This window comes from Crocodylus siamensis, chromosome 5 (assembly GCF_052110815.1).
Source record: "Crocodylus siamensis isolate JL-2025a chromosome 5, ASM5211081v1, whole genome shotgun sequence".
Taxonomy (NCBI): Eukaryota; Metazoa; Chordata; order Crocodylia; family Crocodylidae; genus Crocodylus; species Crocodylus siamensis.
Genome location: NC_143399.1, coordinates 206,591,050 through 206,604,457, shown reverse-complemented (window position 1 = coordinate 206,604,457; position 13,408 = coordinate 206,591,050). Strand labels below are relative to the sequence as shown.

The 13,408-nt window shown below is 60.0% G+C and overlaps 1 protein-coding gene across 1 annotated transcript; it reads left to right on the top strand.

The window, feature by feature from the left end:
- Positions 1 to 6,026: 6,026 nt before the first annotated feature.
- LOC149865252 (uncharacterized) lies at positions 6,027 to 13,053 on the top strand. The gene is made up of 3 exons (XM_090048141.1): positions 6,027 to 6,179; positions 8,901 to 9,729; positions 11,311 to 13,053. The coding sequence occupies exons 1-2, from the start codon at positions 6,131 to 6,133 to the stop codon at positions 9,530 to 9,532; spliced, it is 681 nt and encodes a 226-aa protein (XP_089904267.1). The 5' UTR covers positions 6,027 to 6,130; the 3' UTR covers positions 9,533 to 9,729; positions 11,311 to 13,053.
- The last annotated feature ends 355 nt before the right edge of the window (positions 13,054 to 13,408 follow it).

The window sequence follows — 13,408 nt, the reverse complement described above, 5'->3', positions numbered from 1 at the left end:
TAGTAAGAAATTGATGCTCACTTTAGACTGATGTAAATATAGATTTTCATAGGCTGTTGGGGCTGCAGATCATTGGGTCCAGCCCCCACAAATTATGTATATTACAGAGGATATTGGAAGAATAGGCCCAATAAGGGCAACAGAAAAGCTGGCATGGAGTGAAACCTTCAAAATTTGAAAAGTCTCAACACTGAGAGACTTATAAAACAGTGGAGTGGGCTACATTTCCTGAAAGGCAAAAAAACCCAACCTCCCTCACAAAAGCCACCATAAAAATTAAAGAATGAAAGTAATGATTAAAGCACAGGTCAGATGTTTAGAGTACTCAGCGAGTACTTTGCAGAGGGGTCAGAGGTGGGTCCTTGCTATCAGAATAGGTCCGAGCACTAATGTTTTGCAGAGGTGTGCAAAGTACTTGTTGGCTGCATCCCCACGAGCAGGAACGTGCGCTTTGCGGCGCCTCAAAATGCACATGGAGCATGTGAATCGGTTCTCTGTGCTGCATATTTGCAGCGCGGTTGCAAACCCCAGTGTCTAAAAAAAGTGCAGAGAAAAGAAGCGGGGCAGTGCATGGTGTGGCAGCGTGTGCCACCCGAAACTGGTGCCTGGCTGGCCACAGCCACTCTCCGGCTACTGGCCAGGTTTGGCACGCCTGGACCACTGCTGCCGCAGCCCCGGGAGACTCCTGGGACCCCAGGTAAGGCTGCTGGGGCCAGGCTAGGTGCCCTCCCCATCCTCCCCTACCCCACCTGGGACAATTTGCTGCATGCTTTGCTTTTTAGAGAGTCGTATTTCTCTTCCTTACTGTCCTTCTCAGCACAAGAATAATAAAAGCCAATGCCCCATCACAGAGCTTGTTGTCAAGTTTTCCGTATCCCTTAAATGCCCACAGCACCTAATATAATAAACAAGCTTATGACCAAGGAGAAATGAACTTTCGTATAGTTGTGGGAATTATCACTTAACTATTGTCTCTTTAAAGGCTGAGGATGTTTCACAGCCGTGGAGTACCGGGAGAAGCTGAGGAGCTGGACGTCACACGAGGTACGTACCGCAACACACACACACACAAAAAAAGAGTTCCTGTACTGTTTTAATGATGATGCTACCTGCTAGAAGTTGTCAGTTAGCACTGAAAAACCCAAATGTTTGTAGAGCTATCCTCCTACTTTTCTTGGATGTCTATAAACAATGAACGTGGGTGGTTTGTAAGAGATCCCCAGCGGTCAGTGCTAGCGAATGCAATAAAAATGATTAGCAGAGCAGGAAAGGCACGGAGAAAGGCTGCCCATCTCGGCGTGCTCCCCCACGCGTGGGCGTTAGCAGCGAGAGGTGGGGGAGATCCACTGGCCAGGTGAAATTTCACCTTTCCCTGGAACCAGACTGAAGCTCCCAGACTCGCTCAAGTTTCTCTACATTGCAGCTGTACTAAAGAGCAAAGTTATTAACTGCAACAGCTCCCCAGTACACCTAACAAGGGCATTTGCTTCAGCCCTTCTTTCCTTTGCAGATCACTGCCCAGTGCATCCTTATCTAGACAGCCCCAAGCACTTTTTCCCCACCGTGTTTTACTAAAAATAAAATTGGAACATCCCACCTTTGCCTACTTCATTTCTCCCACTCACGTCCCCTCTGCCACATAGGCTTAACATACACTAGTGATGGGAGGGCCTGTCTCGAGATGCCCCAAGTTTTAATGAGCTGTCCCAAGAGTATGGCATCCTGGGGGGTGCTGGTCAAGCCAAAAAGCGGCAGAAGCACCGACTTCATGAAACAGCAAATACCGGGGGTTTGATTCTCCAGCAAGAAGAAGGTCGAGCATCTTTAAAGGAGTATGTCAGGGAGGACAGGTGGTAGCAGAGGAACAAGAAAGCTTAAAGGCCTTGAATAAAACCCTGCACTAAATCCGTCCTGCTTGGTTTCTTTCTTCGTAGACAAGTTGTTTCTCCTGGACATACTTTTAAGTCTCCCTTTGGAGCACGTCAGGACTTTCCACTGCTAAACAAGCAATTCATTTGCTTTCCTAGATTTTCCTGTATTCATTACAGGAGAGAGGCTCAAAAGAAACAAAGTGGAGAGGCCGAAACAAACTGACCGTGGTTGGGAGAAACTGGAGAACAACTGGGCTGATGAGAGAGCAGTGCAGCCGAGAGGAGACCGACAGGAGCACGTAGATCCTGCATCACATCCATTTCTTGGACGTTTGATTAACACCAAAAGCACATGGTTAATTTATTCTCAGTGAATCAGCTCAGCTCATTTCAGCCTTTCCTTTCAGAGCGAGGGAAGCAGGCTCCTGGCCCTGCTTCCTTAGCAAAGGGAGGCAACTCTGGCTTCAGGCTTTGTTCCTTCCAGTGAAGCTTTGAAGTGAATGAAACCACAATACCCAAACCAGACAAGAAACCAAAACCTTCTGTCTTCCTTCGGATAAAGAGCTGGGCTGTTCTCGGTGGGGGCAGACGACAGAACAAGGAGCAGTGGGCTCATGTTGCAGCAAGGGCGGTTAGGAAAAACTCGCTCAAGGGGTGGGGGTGAAGCACTGGAACAAGCTATCCAGAGAGGTGGTGCAGTCTCCATCCTTGGAGGTGTTGAAGACCCGGGTAGACAAAGCCCTGGCTGGGATGACGTAGCTGGGGCTGGTCCTGCCCCGAGCAGGGGTTGGACTAGACGTGCCCTCCCGAGCTCCCCTCCAGCCCTCATCGTCTACGAGTCTAAAGGAAGGAGACCATTCTGGCTCTGTGCCTATCCTAACACTACATCCTGTCCTCCTGGAGCTCTTACCTGCTTTGTATCCTCATCCTCATTCCCTGCTCATCACCTTCAGCAGGTTCCCCACCCTCCGGACCATTAGCTGCTGACCCCCTGCAGCTGGCTTTCCAATGGTGAAAGCCTGAGGACCTCCTTGCACTCTCGTGAACAGGTTACAGTCGAACACCTCTAATCCAGGTGTTTGAAAGACTGTTTCCTACGTGGGAAGCACCCATGCAAACCCTGGCTCCTGCTGCCTTGCTGCCAGGATACGCCCAGTTTAGTTTGGTTTGCATTCCTGAGGAAACCAGACGGGGGGTCATGCAAAATAATCGCAGGCATTAAAAATGAGAGAGGTTAAGTCATACGTATCCCGCCACAGCGCTGGGCTGGACGCAGTTTTCAAACCCTTCCACGGTTGTGTGCATTTGTGATGTGGTTTGTGTTGACATCTTCATCGCTAACCTCTCCTCTAGGCAGCAAAACCAGCGGTGTCAGGGGATGCTCCTGTCGGCTCCTTCGTCCTTCAACCTTTTCAGTTAGGAAGGAGCAAAACATACTTTTAACGATGCTTCCGGTCTGTGCCAAGCACAAGTCTGCAGCACAGTTTGGACACCTGGCTTCAGCTCACTTCATTGCCATCCATTCCTCCCTGCGCTGGGGAAGAACAGCCTTTGTAAAGAGATCTTCAGTATTATCAAGTGTACAGGATAGATAGGACCAACAATTAAACTGTTCGTTATAGGCTAGTCTAGGCTACTTAATGAAGGAAACAGATGCCTCTCCCCCCCCTCTCTCTCCACAGGACAGGGAGGGTAACGTGCAAGCATCGTCTCCTGACTCCACAGTTATGAGGTTATCAAACTTTTAAAATGGTTTATCATCAATGAAGAGCAAGTTTGTTCAGGAATATTTGGATGGAGATTTTTTTTTTCATACTTAGAAAAAAATGGGGCCAGAGCTCCTTAGGCCCTAATAAGACACTACATCCTCTGTACTCGTGGGTTGCTAACACCATGCAAGGAAGTACTTGGCGGAAGCTTCCTCCCGCATGACCTGGCCAACGTCGTGGGAATCACCTGCTTCATCCTGCGGTCCAGCCATCCTTGCCCCCCTTAGACTCAAATCCCCTCTCATTCAGTTCAAGGCACCCCTCAGAAAATGCCAGGTCAGTCCTTTCTCTTTTAACTACAGGAAAATAAGAGAGCAACTGCTCTGTTGCAAAGAACTATGAAAGACCAAAGCATGTTTTTAAGACTCTGGATTTCTATTTGAAATCTCTGGGTTTATCTCGCGAATCTTTCCATGCCTAACAAGGCTAACATTGCGTGGCAGACCACAGCACTGTTGAAAGGATCTTGAGGGACATGATTGTTCCCCTCTATTCGGCACTGGTGAGGCCACATCTGGAGTCCTGTGTCCAGTTTCAGGCCCCCCCACTGCAAAAAGGATGTGGACACACTGGAGAGAGCCCAGCGGAGGGCAATGAAAATGGCTGGGGGCTGGGGGACAGGACTGGCGAGGGAGGCGGAGGGCACTGGGCTGACTGAGTCTGCAGAAGGGAAGACCGAGGGGGATTGAATGGCAGCCGCCACCTCCCTGCTGGGGGCTGCACAGAGGCTGGAGCTGGGCTGGTCTCGGTGGGGGCAGACGACAGGACAAGGAGCAATGGGCTCAAGCTGCAGCAAGGAAAGTTGAGGTCGGATATTAGGAAAAATTTTCTCACGAGGAGGGCGGTGAAGCGCTGTTACCAAAGAAGTGGTGGACTCTCCATCCTTGGAGGTTTTGAAGACCCCGGTAGACAAAGCCCTGGCTGGGAGGATGTAGTTGGGGCTGGTCCTGCTTGGAGCAGGGGTTGGACTAGATGTGACCTCCTGAGCTCCCTTCCAGCCCTCAGTGTCTATGACCCTATGATTTCACCCCTGTTTTAGCACACCAGCTTCACTTTTCACCTCTTCGTGGGCTTGTGACCACCCAACTCACTTTTGCCTACTGATAATCTTATGCCCTATCCTTGCTATCCTTAAAATCCTCTGGGCTGCACAAGGAAGTTAGCTTTCCTCAGATGCCAAACCATTGGAGGGATTGTTTTTAGACTTAAATTTTCTCTGCAGTGCTGCCCACTTTCTCAGGCAGCTAGTATAACAGCATCACACTTGTGCTGAATGACACAAATGGTGATGATGAAATCGAAGTCTACTTCCATACAGCAAAAAGAAAAAAAAAAATTAAATAGAGAAGACAGGTAAGGATGCTGGGAAAAGAAAGCCTTCCTGAATGAGATCAGTCCTATAGAAACAGGGGTATAATTGTTAGGTCAAAGGGTGCAGAACAGGCAGAAAACTCGTGGCAGTCCATACCCAGCGATCAGCGCCTTACTTTTTGTGGGCTCCACAACCCTTTGTGGACTAGAAAGTTTATGGTACTTCTTTAGCAATGTCTTGGAAATACCTTTTTCAATGCAAGAGAAAAACCCTACGGTGAGGGACAAGATCATACATATAAGATGAACTCTATCCCCCCCGCATTAATTGTTATTTCACCAGTCGCTATTCAACACGATAGGTGTTCATTGCAGGCCTCCTCCACACCAGTCAAGAAGGGGATGGTCAGGTAGCTACTTGCACAGCCGGGCCTCGTACACAGGAGAAAGGCAGAGCCGATCAAGGCCACTTGTCATTTAACAAAAAGCAAGAAGACAAGGTTTAGGAACCAGTGTGGCTGAAAGGCAAAAACTGCCGTTTCTCACTGAGGCTGAAGCTGGTTCTTTATTCCTAGTTCCCTGTTAAAAGCTGCTAGTAATGAAGGAGACACGCTGCAGTGCAATAATTCCACCAGAAATATATATTTACTATTTAAAAGGTTAAATAATATCACGTGTCAAGTACCTGGCCCAGAATGAAGAGCTGAGATGACGGGGAGGCACCGAGCGCCGGCCGGGCAGCCTCCGCCCAGGGCCCTTGGGAGAGACGGGGCGACCCGCAAGGCTCATCTCGGCCCGTTATTCAGGGCTACCTACCCGATGCGTGACATTATTTGACATTTCTATTAGCGAAGATACGTTTCGGCTGAAATTCTAACTCTGCGGCAGGTCCGGCCCGCGGCGCGCAGCCTGCGCTGGCCGAGATGAGCTCTGGGACGGGCCCCGGGCTCCCGGCGACACCGCCCCGCACCGCGCCGTCCCGCACCGCGCCGCATCAGAGCAGCGTCCCGGCTGCACCCGCCCCCGGGCCGCCCCCCCCCGCCCCCGCCCCCGCACGGGAGCCGAGCCGCCGTTGCACCCGGAGCACAATCCGGCTTGCACCGGCGCCGCCCCCATCGCAGCCGGAGCAGGATCCGCATCGCACTTCCTGCGCCTGCCCGAGCCGGCCGGGATGCGGCCATGCTCTCGTCCGGGCTGCTGCGGCCGGCGGAGCCGCGCTCCGAACTAGGTACCTCGGCCCGGCCCTGCCACTGCCTCCCCGCACGGCCCTGGCCGCGTCCCCCGGCGCTGCCCCGTGCTGGGGGGTGCCCTGCCACTGCCTCCCCGCACGCCCCTGGCCGCGTCCCCCGGCGCTGCCCCGTGCTGGGGGTGGGGGTGCCCTGCCACTGCCTCCCCGCACGCCCCTGGCCGCGTCCCCCGGCGCTGCCCCGTGCTGGGGGGGGGTGCCCTGCCACTGCCTCCCCGCACGGCCCTGGCCGCGTCCCCCGGCGCTGCCCCGTGCTGGGGGGTGCCCTGCCACTGCCTCCCCGCACGCCCCTGGCCGCGTCCCCCGGCGCTGCCCCGTGCTGGGGGTGGGGGTGCCCTGCCACTGCCTCCCCGCACGCCCCTGGCCGCGTCCCCCGGCGCTGCCCCGTGCTGGGGGGGGGTGCCCTGCCACTGCCTCCCCGCACGCCCCTGGCCGCGTCCCCCGGCGCTGTCCCGTGCTGGGGGGGTGCCCTGCCACTGCCTCCCCACATGCCCCTGGCCATGTCCCCCAGCGCTGCGCCATGCTGGGGGGTGCCCTGCCACTGCTTCCCCGCACGCCCCTGGCCGCGTCCCCCGGCGCTGCCCCGTGCTGGGGGGTGCCCTGCCACTGCCTCCCCGCACGCCCCTGGCCGTGTCCCCCGGTGCTGTCCCGTGCTGGGGGGTGCCCTGCCACTGCCTCCCCACACACCCCTGGCCGCGTCCCCCGGCGCTGCGCCATGCTGGCAGGGCCGGCCCAGGCTGCCCTGCCCAACGGGGGCGTTTCAAGGCCGGACACAGGAGGCTGCAAGCGGCTCGGCCTCGCCCTGCCGGAGGGCCAGGACCTGGGGTCCTTGCTGTGCCCTGCGGCCCCCCGGATCCACGTCCAAGGGGGTGCTGGCCCGCCGCGGGGGCTGGAAGGCGTCTGCTCCAGCCAGGCTGGGCCAATGCAGCTCTGGCACCGACCCCGCGGGGTCGGGCTGCGGGGGCTCAGCCCCGCACTGCCCTGGGCCAGGAGGGGTTCCCCCTGCTCAGACGGGTGCGCACTGGGGGGTTTGCCCTCCTCGGCAGCGGGGGCACGCCTGGGCCTGGGTCCCTGCAGCGCCCACGACCCCCCGGCAGCAGCAGGAGGGCGGCAGCCGTGGCCCCCTGTGCCCCGGGGGCAGGGCGGGGGCGATGCCTGGGGCTGCGTCGGGGCTGGCTGTTGCATTGCTCATAGCTGAGGTGCGGGGCTTGTCCGGGCTGGTTTGCACAGGCCTCGGGCCGGGCTGGCACTCGGTGGGAGCTGTGCGGGTCCCTCCCAGCCCCGCAGCTCCGGTTGTGTAACCCGGCAGGCCTGCTGGGCGCGCACGGGGAGCGGGGGACTGGGCCCACGCAGAAACGGCGGCCCCCTCTGCGGCGAGAAGGGGCTACGAAGCGTGCGACGCCTGGAGATTGCAGCGGCCCCCGGGGTGTTTCCTCCTCATCCAGCCTGAGCCCAAGGCCGGCGCGCGCCCTCCTTCCGGAGAGCGCAGCCCCGTGCACCTCGCGCGGGCCGTCTTGCTTGGTGCGAGTGTCTCATTCAACTTGCAGCCGGATTAACTGCATGGAAATCCCACCTGCGGTTGAAACTGGATCCCGGGTACTGCTGCTTCTCCACCTTTGGGGGCAGGAAGGGATTTCCCCCCGCTCAGACTGGTGCGGACTGGGGGGTTTTGCCTTCCTGTGCAGCGTGGGCACGGGTCTCTGCAGCGTCCGTGAGCCCCCTTTGCAGCAGCAGGACGTTGGCGGCCGCGGCCCCCTGTATCCCGGGGCCGTGTCGGGGCGACTGTCGCGCGGCTCCGCGGTCGGTCGCGGCTTTCCGAGCCGAAAAGCAGGGAAGGGTTGGGAACGGCACAGCCCGCGGCTAGCCAGGAGCAGGACGAGGTGCCCCTCACAGTCCAGCTTCCCGCCTGCCTGAGTTGCAACAGCCCCAGCCGCGGCTGCTGGGGGGAGAAGAGGGGGATGCTTCCTCTTTGCGGGGCCAGCCGTCCCGCTGGTGAAAGGACCCCGTAAGGAGATGAGACCTGCCACGTACGTGGTGAGACCGCAGGCCCCTCTTGCCCAGGCGCCTGTGGCACCGCGGCAGAGCGCGGAGGCTGGAGGGGAGAGTGCCTGGCTCGGAGCAGAGTTTCCCCGTTTCATCTCCCACTTGCAGCCCCCAGCACTGAGGTCCAGGCAGGGCGATGCAGGGGCCGTGCCCCTCGCTCCCTGCCCCAGAGCCACCGATGCCCCTTTCCTCCAAGCGCGTGTGCAACCCCTTTGTGGATTTGCTGAGCTCTCGGCTCCCACCACTTCTGGTGGCAACGAGTCCCCACGTTAATGCCGCGCTGGGTGCCGCAGAGCTGCTTGGTGCTTGTTTTAGTCTGCTGGCTTGCTCGATCCGTGCGGTGACCCCTCGTTCTTGTCTGGTGAGAGACGGTCACTAATAAACCCCGAGTGACTTCAGCAGTTAGGGTGTTGTAAACTCTGTCGCCCCTCCCCCCCCCCAGCGCCTCTTCTGTGCACTGACCAGCCTGGCCTCATTAGTCTCAAGCCCCTCTATAGCCCTCATCACCCTCGTTGTCCTTCTCTGCATCTTCTCTAGACCCTTTCGGAGGTGCAGGGGCAGGACCCACGCGCAGGATTCAAGGTGTGGATGCGCTGTGGGTTTGCAAAGGGACATTGTGACACTCTGCACACTTTCATGACACGCTCCTCGCTCCCCCAGGTGATGCAGGCTCCGCGGCACAGGCCCAGGACCCGGCGCCTTCAGGCGGAGGGGAGCTGGCGGCAGCGGGCGAGGAGGAGAGCCCGGGCGAGGAGCGGGCGCTGGTGATCCACAGCCAGGCGGAGGAGCAGGAGTACAAGTGCCCGCTGTGCGGGGAGCGCTTCCAGCAGCAGCCCAGCCTGACGCGGCACCAGAAGTTGCACGCGGCCGAGCGCGCCTACATCTGCCCCGAGTGCGGGAAGCCCTTCGGCCTGCGGCACAACCTGCTCGTGCACCAGCGCACGCACACGGGCGAGAAGCCTTTCCCCTGCGCCCAGTGCGGCCGGAGCTTCAGCCTCAAGCAGAACCTGCTCACGCACCAGCGCACCCACGCGCCTGCTGCCGGCCCCGCGCAAGGCGGGCGCCGCCTCGTGCTCGGCGCCCGCCGGGAGACCGGGGGGTCCCCGACACCGCCCTTCGTGTGCCCCGACTGCGGAAAGGGCTTCAGCGGACGCAGCGGGCTGGCCGCGCACCGGCGCACCCACGCTGGCGAGACCGCGTTCACTTGCATCCAGTGCAGGCGGCGCTTCAGCCAGAAGGGCATGCTGGAGGGCCACCAGTGCTCCCACCTGCCCGCGCCCACCCTGACGTGAGCCCCCAGCTCCCAGGACAAGCAGAGGCCCTGCCGCCGTGCCCCCCGCCGAACGAGAGCACCCCAAGAAGCGCGGTGGGGTGGGGTGTCCCAGGCTGCTGCAGCTGCCCTCACCCCACCGCCCGAAGGCTCCTTGCGGCGGGGAGCAGCCGCCCCCATGCCCTGCCGCCCTCTCCGGCTGCTGGCTCCGTCGTGCAGGCAGGTGTCTGGGTGCGCAGGGGCGAGGGTGGTTGGGGTTGGATGCGGGGGAGTCGCAACCCAGGGAGCTGGGAACGGGCAAGGCTAGGAGCTGGTCTAGGGTCTCGGGCAATGGTGGGGAGGCAACCTGTATCATGCGTGCCACGGGCTGCCCCTGTATCGGGTATGTGGCGGGTCAGGGAGGGAGCAGGCGATGCTGCAATAGATCGGGCAGGGAGCAAAAAGCAGAGCAACAGATCGGGCAAGGAAGACGGGGCAGAAAGGAGCAACAGATTGGGTAGCAAGTGCAGGGCAGGGAGTGGAAAGCAGAGCAGACGATTGGGCAGGAAGCAGAAAGAAGAGCAGGTGGTCAGTTGGGCAACACAAAGCAAGGAGCACAAAGAAGAGCAGCAGATCCAGCAGTGAGCACGGGATGGCACAGAAAGCAAAGCAGCAGATTAGGCACTGCTCCTGTGGTTTCTGCTGCTTTGCTTTCTGCTCCATCCTGTGCAGAAAGAGGAGCAGATGGGATAGTGAGTACGGAGCGAGGAGCAAAAAGCGAGCAGCAGATTGGGCAGGGAGGATGGCAGGGAGCAGAAAGCAGAGCAGCTGATTGAGTAGGGCAGGGAGCAGAAAGCAGAGCGGGCAGGGGAAGGGGCTCAGAGTGGCGCTCGAGGACGTGGGCGGGTTGCCTCGTGGCACACCTGCCCAGAGGGTGACTCCTGCTCGTCCAGGGTCCAGACCCGGACCAGGCAGCAGTTGCACAGAGAGGCATCGAGGCGCGTGCAGACCAGCCCGGGAGCGCTGAGGAACCTGCCCCAGTACTCTGCCCTGCAGGGAGCCGGGACCAGCCGGCGGGTAACGGGACTGCAGGCAGCCGGCCCCGCTCCAGGCACCAGGGCATCCACCTGCGGGCCTCGAGTGCCGTCATCCCGCACGGCTGCGTGCTGGCAAGCTGGGGCCTGACTACCCTGACCTCATCGATGCTGGGGTCTGGGGTCTCCGGGGCCTCTGTGCGCCCGGGACCGGGAGGGCGGCTGCAGGCTGCTTGGTTCCCCCCCAGCTGTGGCCTCAGAGTCTGGGGACAGGCGCCAGAGCGGGGGCCCGTAGGAGCAGCGTGGCCCCGACGAGGGGGTTTCAGCTGCAGGACAGCGGAGCCAAGTGAGCCCCCGCCATTCCTGGCCAGGTTGGCTCAACTCCCAGACTCCCTTCAGCCCCTATTTTCCCATATTCTAAGTTGCCCCCACAGCTTCTCCTCCGTGCACGCGGGCTCTGAGCAGGGCCCCAGGCCCTGGAGCTGCCCTGCCGGCTGCAAGCCGTGCTCAGTGCCCCGGGCTACGGTGCGCAGGGAGCAAAAGTAAGGGGAGAGGGGCAGGCGGGGAGCAGGGGTGGGTAGCAGGGCACAGAGGCAGTGCTGGGAGGTGGTGGGGCTGGAGAGCCAGCCACTATGGTCGCTTGTACTGTATGTTGTATGAGACTGTAAGATGAGGGGCTTTTTCCCCCTGTGCTAAACGGGGGAAGACGCCTCATCGTGCAGCCGGGGAAATACAATATTTGCCTTTGGGACCATCCCACTAATTGCCACCTGCGTTCGTTTACCAGGTGCCCGCGTGAACGAGGCGAGACCTCAGCAGCTGCGCGGAGAGCTTCCACCCGCCGTCGGCCAGGCGGGAGAGGGGGACGCGGAGTTCCCCGCCAAAGCAATCTGCTTGCGCTTGCCCTGCGGAGAAACCGTTTAATCGCTGGAGAGGCAGGAACCAAAGTGCTCGTCTCCACACGTGGTGATCCTCCCACGTGGGGAGAGATTGCTGCAGAGCCTTTGCTGCAGGTGCCTGCAGCCCACCAGAAACCTGTGCTGCAGAGAGGCCGTCCTAACACCCGCGTAGCAGAGGGGCAGCCCGGAGCGGAGATGGGAGCCCTCCTGCCTGCCCAGAGCCCGGACAGAGCCTCGGCTGTAGTTCTGGAAAACCCACCGTGGGGATGAGCTGTTCAAATGCCCCGAGTGTAAGAGGCTTCACACAGGAGCTACCACGCTGCCAGGAGCGTGAGCCAGGGCAGCTCCAGCCAGGGGCAGAGCAGCCGGGAGCAAAGGGTCTTGCCATCCCCTGCAAGGGCCAGAGGCCAAGTTTCCCCAGGGTGCTGGAGGCACAGCAGCTCCTTACAGCCCCGAGGGGCCCGAGTCGGCGACTCCAAGACTTCCTGGGCCAGAGGCTGCTTGTGGAGGGGACGGAGCAGCCACGGGACCGTGGGCTGCGAGCTCCCTGGACGCTGCGACCAGCCGACTTGGGGCGGGTGGTGACGTGCGGGCTGCGTGATGATACCACGTCTCCCCTGCTCCCTGGTCTCGGCAAGCCAGTCTTCGGCTCTGCTCTGCTTGTGCTTCTAACAGGCCCGTCGCATGCTGGGGCTGGGGAGGGTTATTCGGAGGAGGGTTAAGAGGCCGGGCTGGGAGGCGCAGCCAGGAGGCCGGGGCAGCTGAACGCCAACAGCGCAGGCCTGCGAGACCTGCGGCAGTGGGAGGGGAGACCTCCCGGCCCCTTTCTGGCTTCCTGCCACGTGCTGTCCTGCATCTCGCATCCCATCAGATAGCCGCCAGCCCACTGGGGCCAGGCTGCCCACTCATCCCTAAAGCCAGGGGCAGAGCTGCAGAGGGGGTGAATTTGGCTCTTGGATTTCAAGTCATCGCAGCTGATAGAGCCAGCGACTGATGTCCCGTGCATCATGCGTCAAGGAGTAGCAGCTGTGCAGCCGCCCTGAAATCAGCATTTGGGCTGTCACCGACTGCAGAGGGGCTCTGTCCTGCCAGCTCTGATCAGCAAAGCAAAGCGCCTCAGCCTATGCAGCAACCTTGGTGCAGTGGGAATTTGCCTGGGTACGATGTGAAGTGCATGTCCCAGCAGGGGCCCAGCACTCGGCAGGATGGAGCCATCGGGCCGCGGTGCTGGAGGGAGCCTGGAGCCTGTGTCCCCTGATGTCCGTGGGGGTCGGGTGCCCTGGGCCCAGGACACCACAGGCCTTGTCTGCAGTGCCGCTCAAGCGATCGTTTGTCTCTCAGCATCTCGGCTCGTGCTGCCACTCCAGCGTACCAGCCCCTTTGTACAAACAGGCCGATCTCTGCTTTGGGCTAGACTTTGTCTGGGGAAGGAACCGGCGCTATGTCCCGGGGCCTGTTCTGCAGCCAGGGGCCACGGCTGGCTCTGGACGAGGAGGCACGTGAGGGCTTGAGGCTCTCTGATGGGCTTTGGTGCATTCACTCCCCCCAGGGGTGTGCGTGCAGAAGGGGTGCTGGAGGCGTAGAGGTGAGGAGATGGGGGGCAAAGAGAAGGAAGCACTGGGGGCGGAGGGGAGGGGGCACGTCTGTCGTCCTGTAGCCAGTTCCCTAGAGGGCAATAAAGGCCGGCGTTTTGGCAGGAGCTGCGTGTCGTGTGTTTTGTGACCCTTATAGGACTGCGGGGGGGCTGCAGGTTCAACCCCTCTGAACCCCTCTACCCTACCCCAGGAGCAGGTTGCAACCCCCCTCTGCGGCCGAGATGGGGTCCCGTGGCCCGCTCTGCCCTGCCGGCCGCGTGGACCCCACGGACGTCTCTTTGCCCCCGGGTCGGTGCCTGCCCAGCATGAGCCAGTGAGCTCCTCTCGGGGAGACACCGCCCGTCCTTGTCGGCTCTGGTTGCAAATTCTTGTGGCGTTTGCTTCTCTGGCT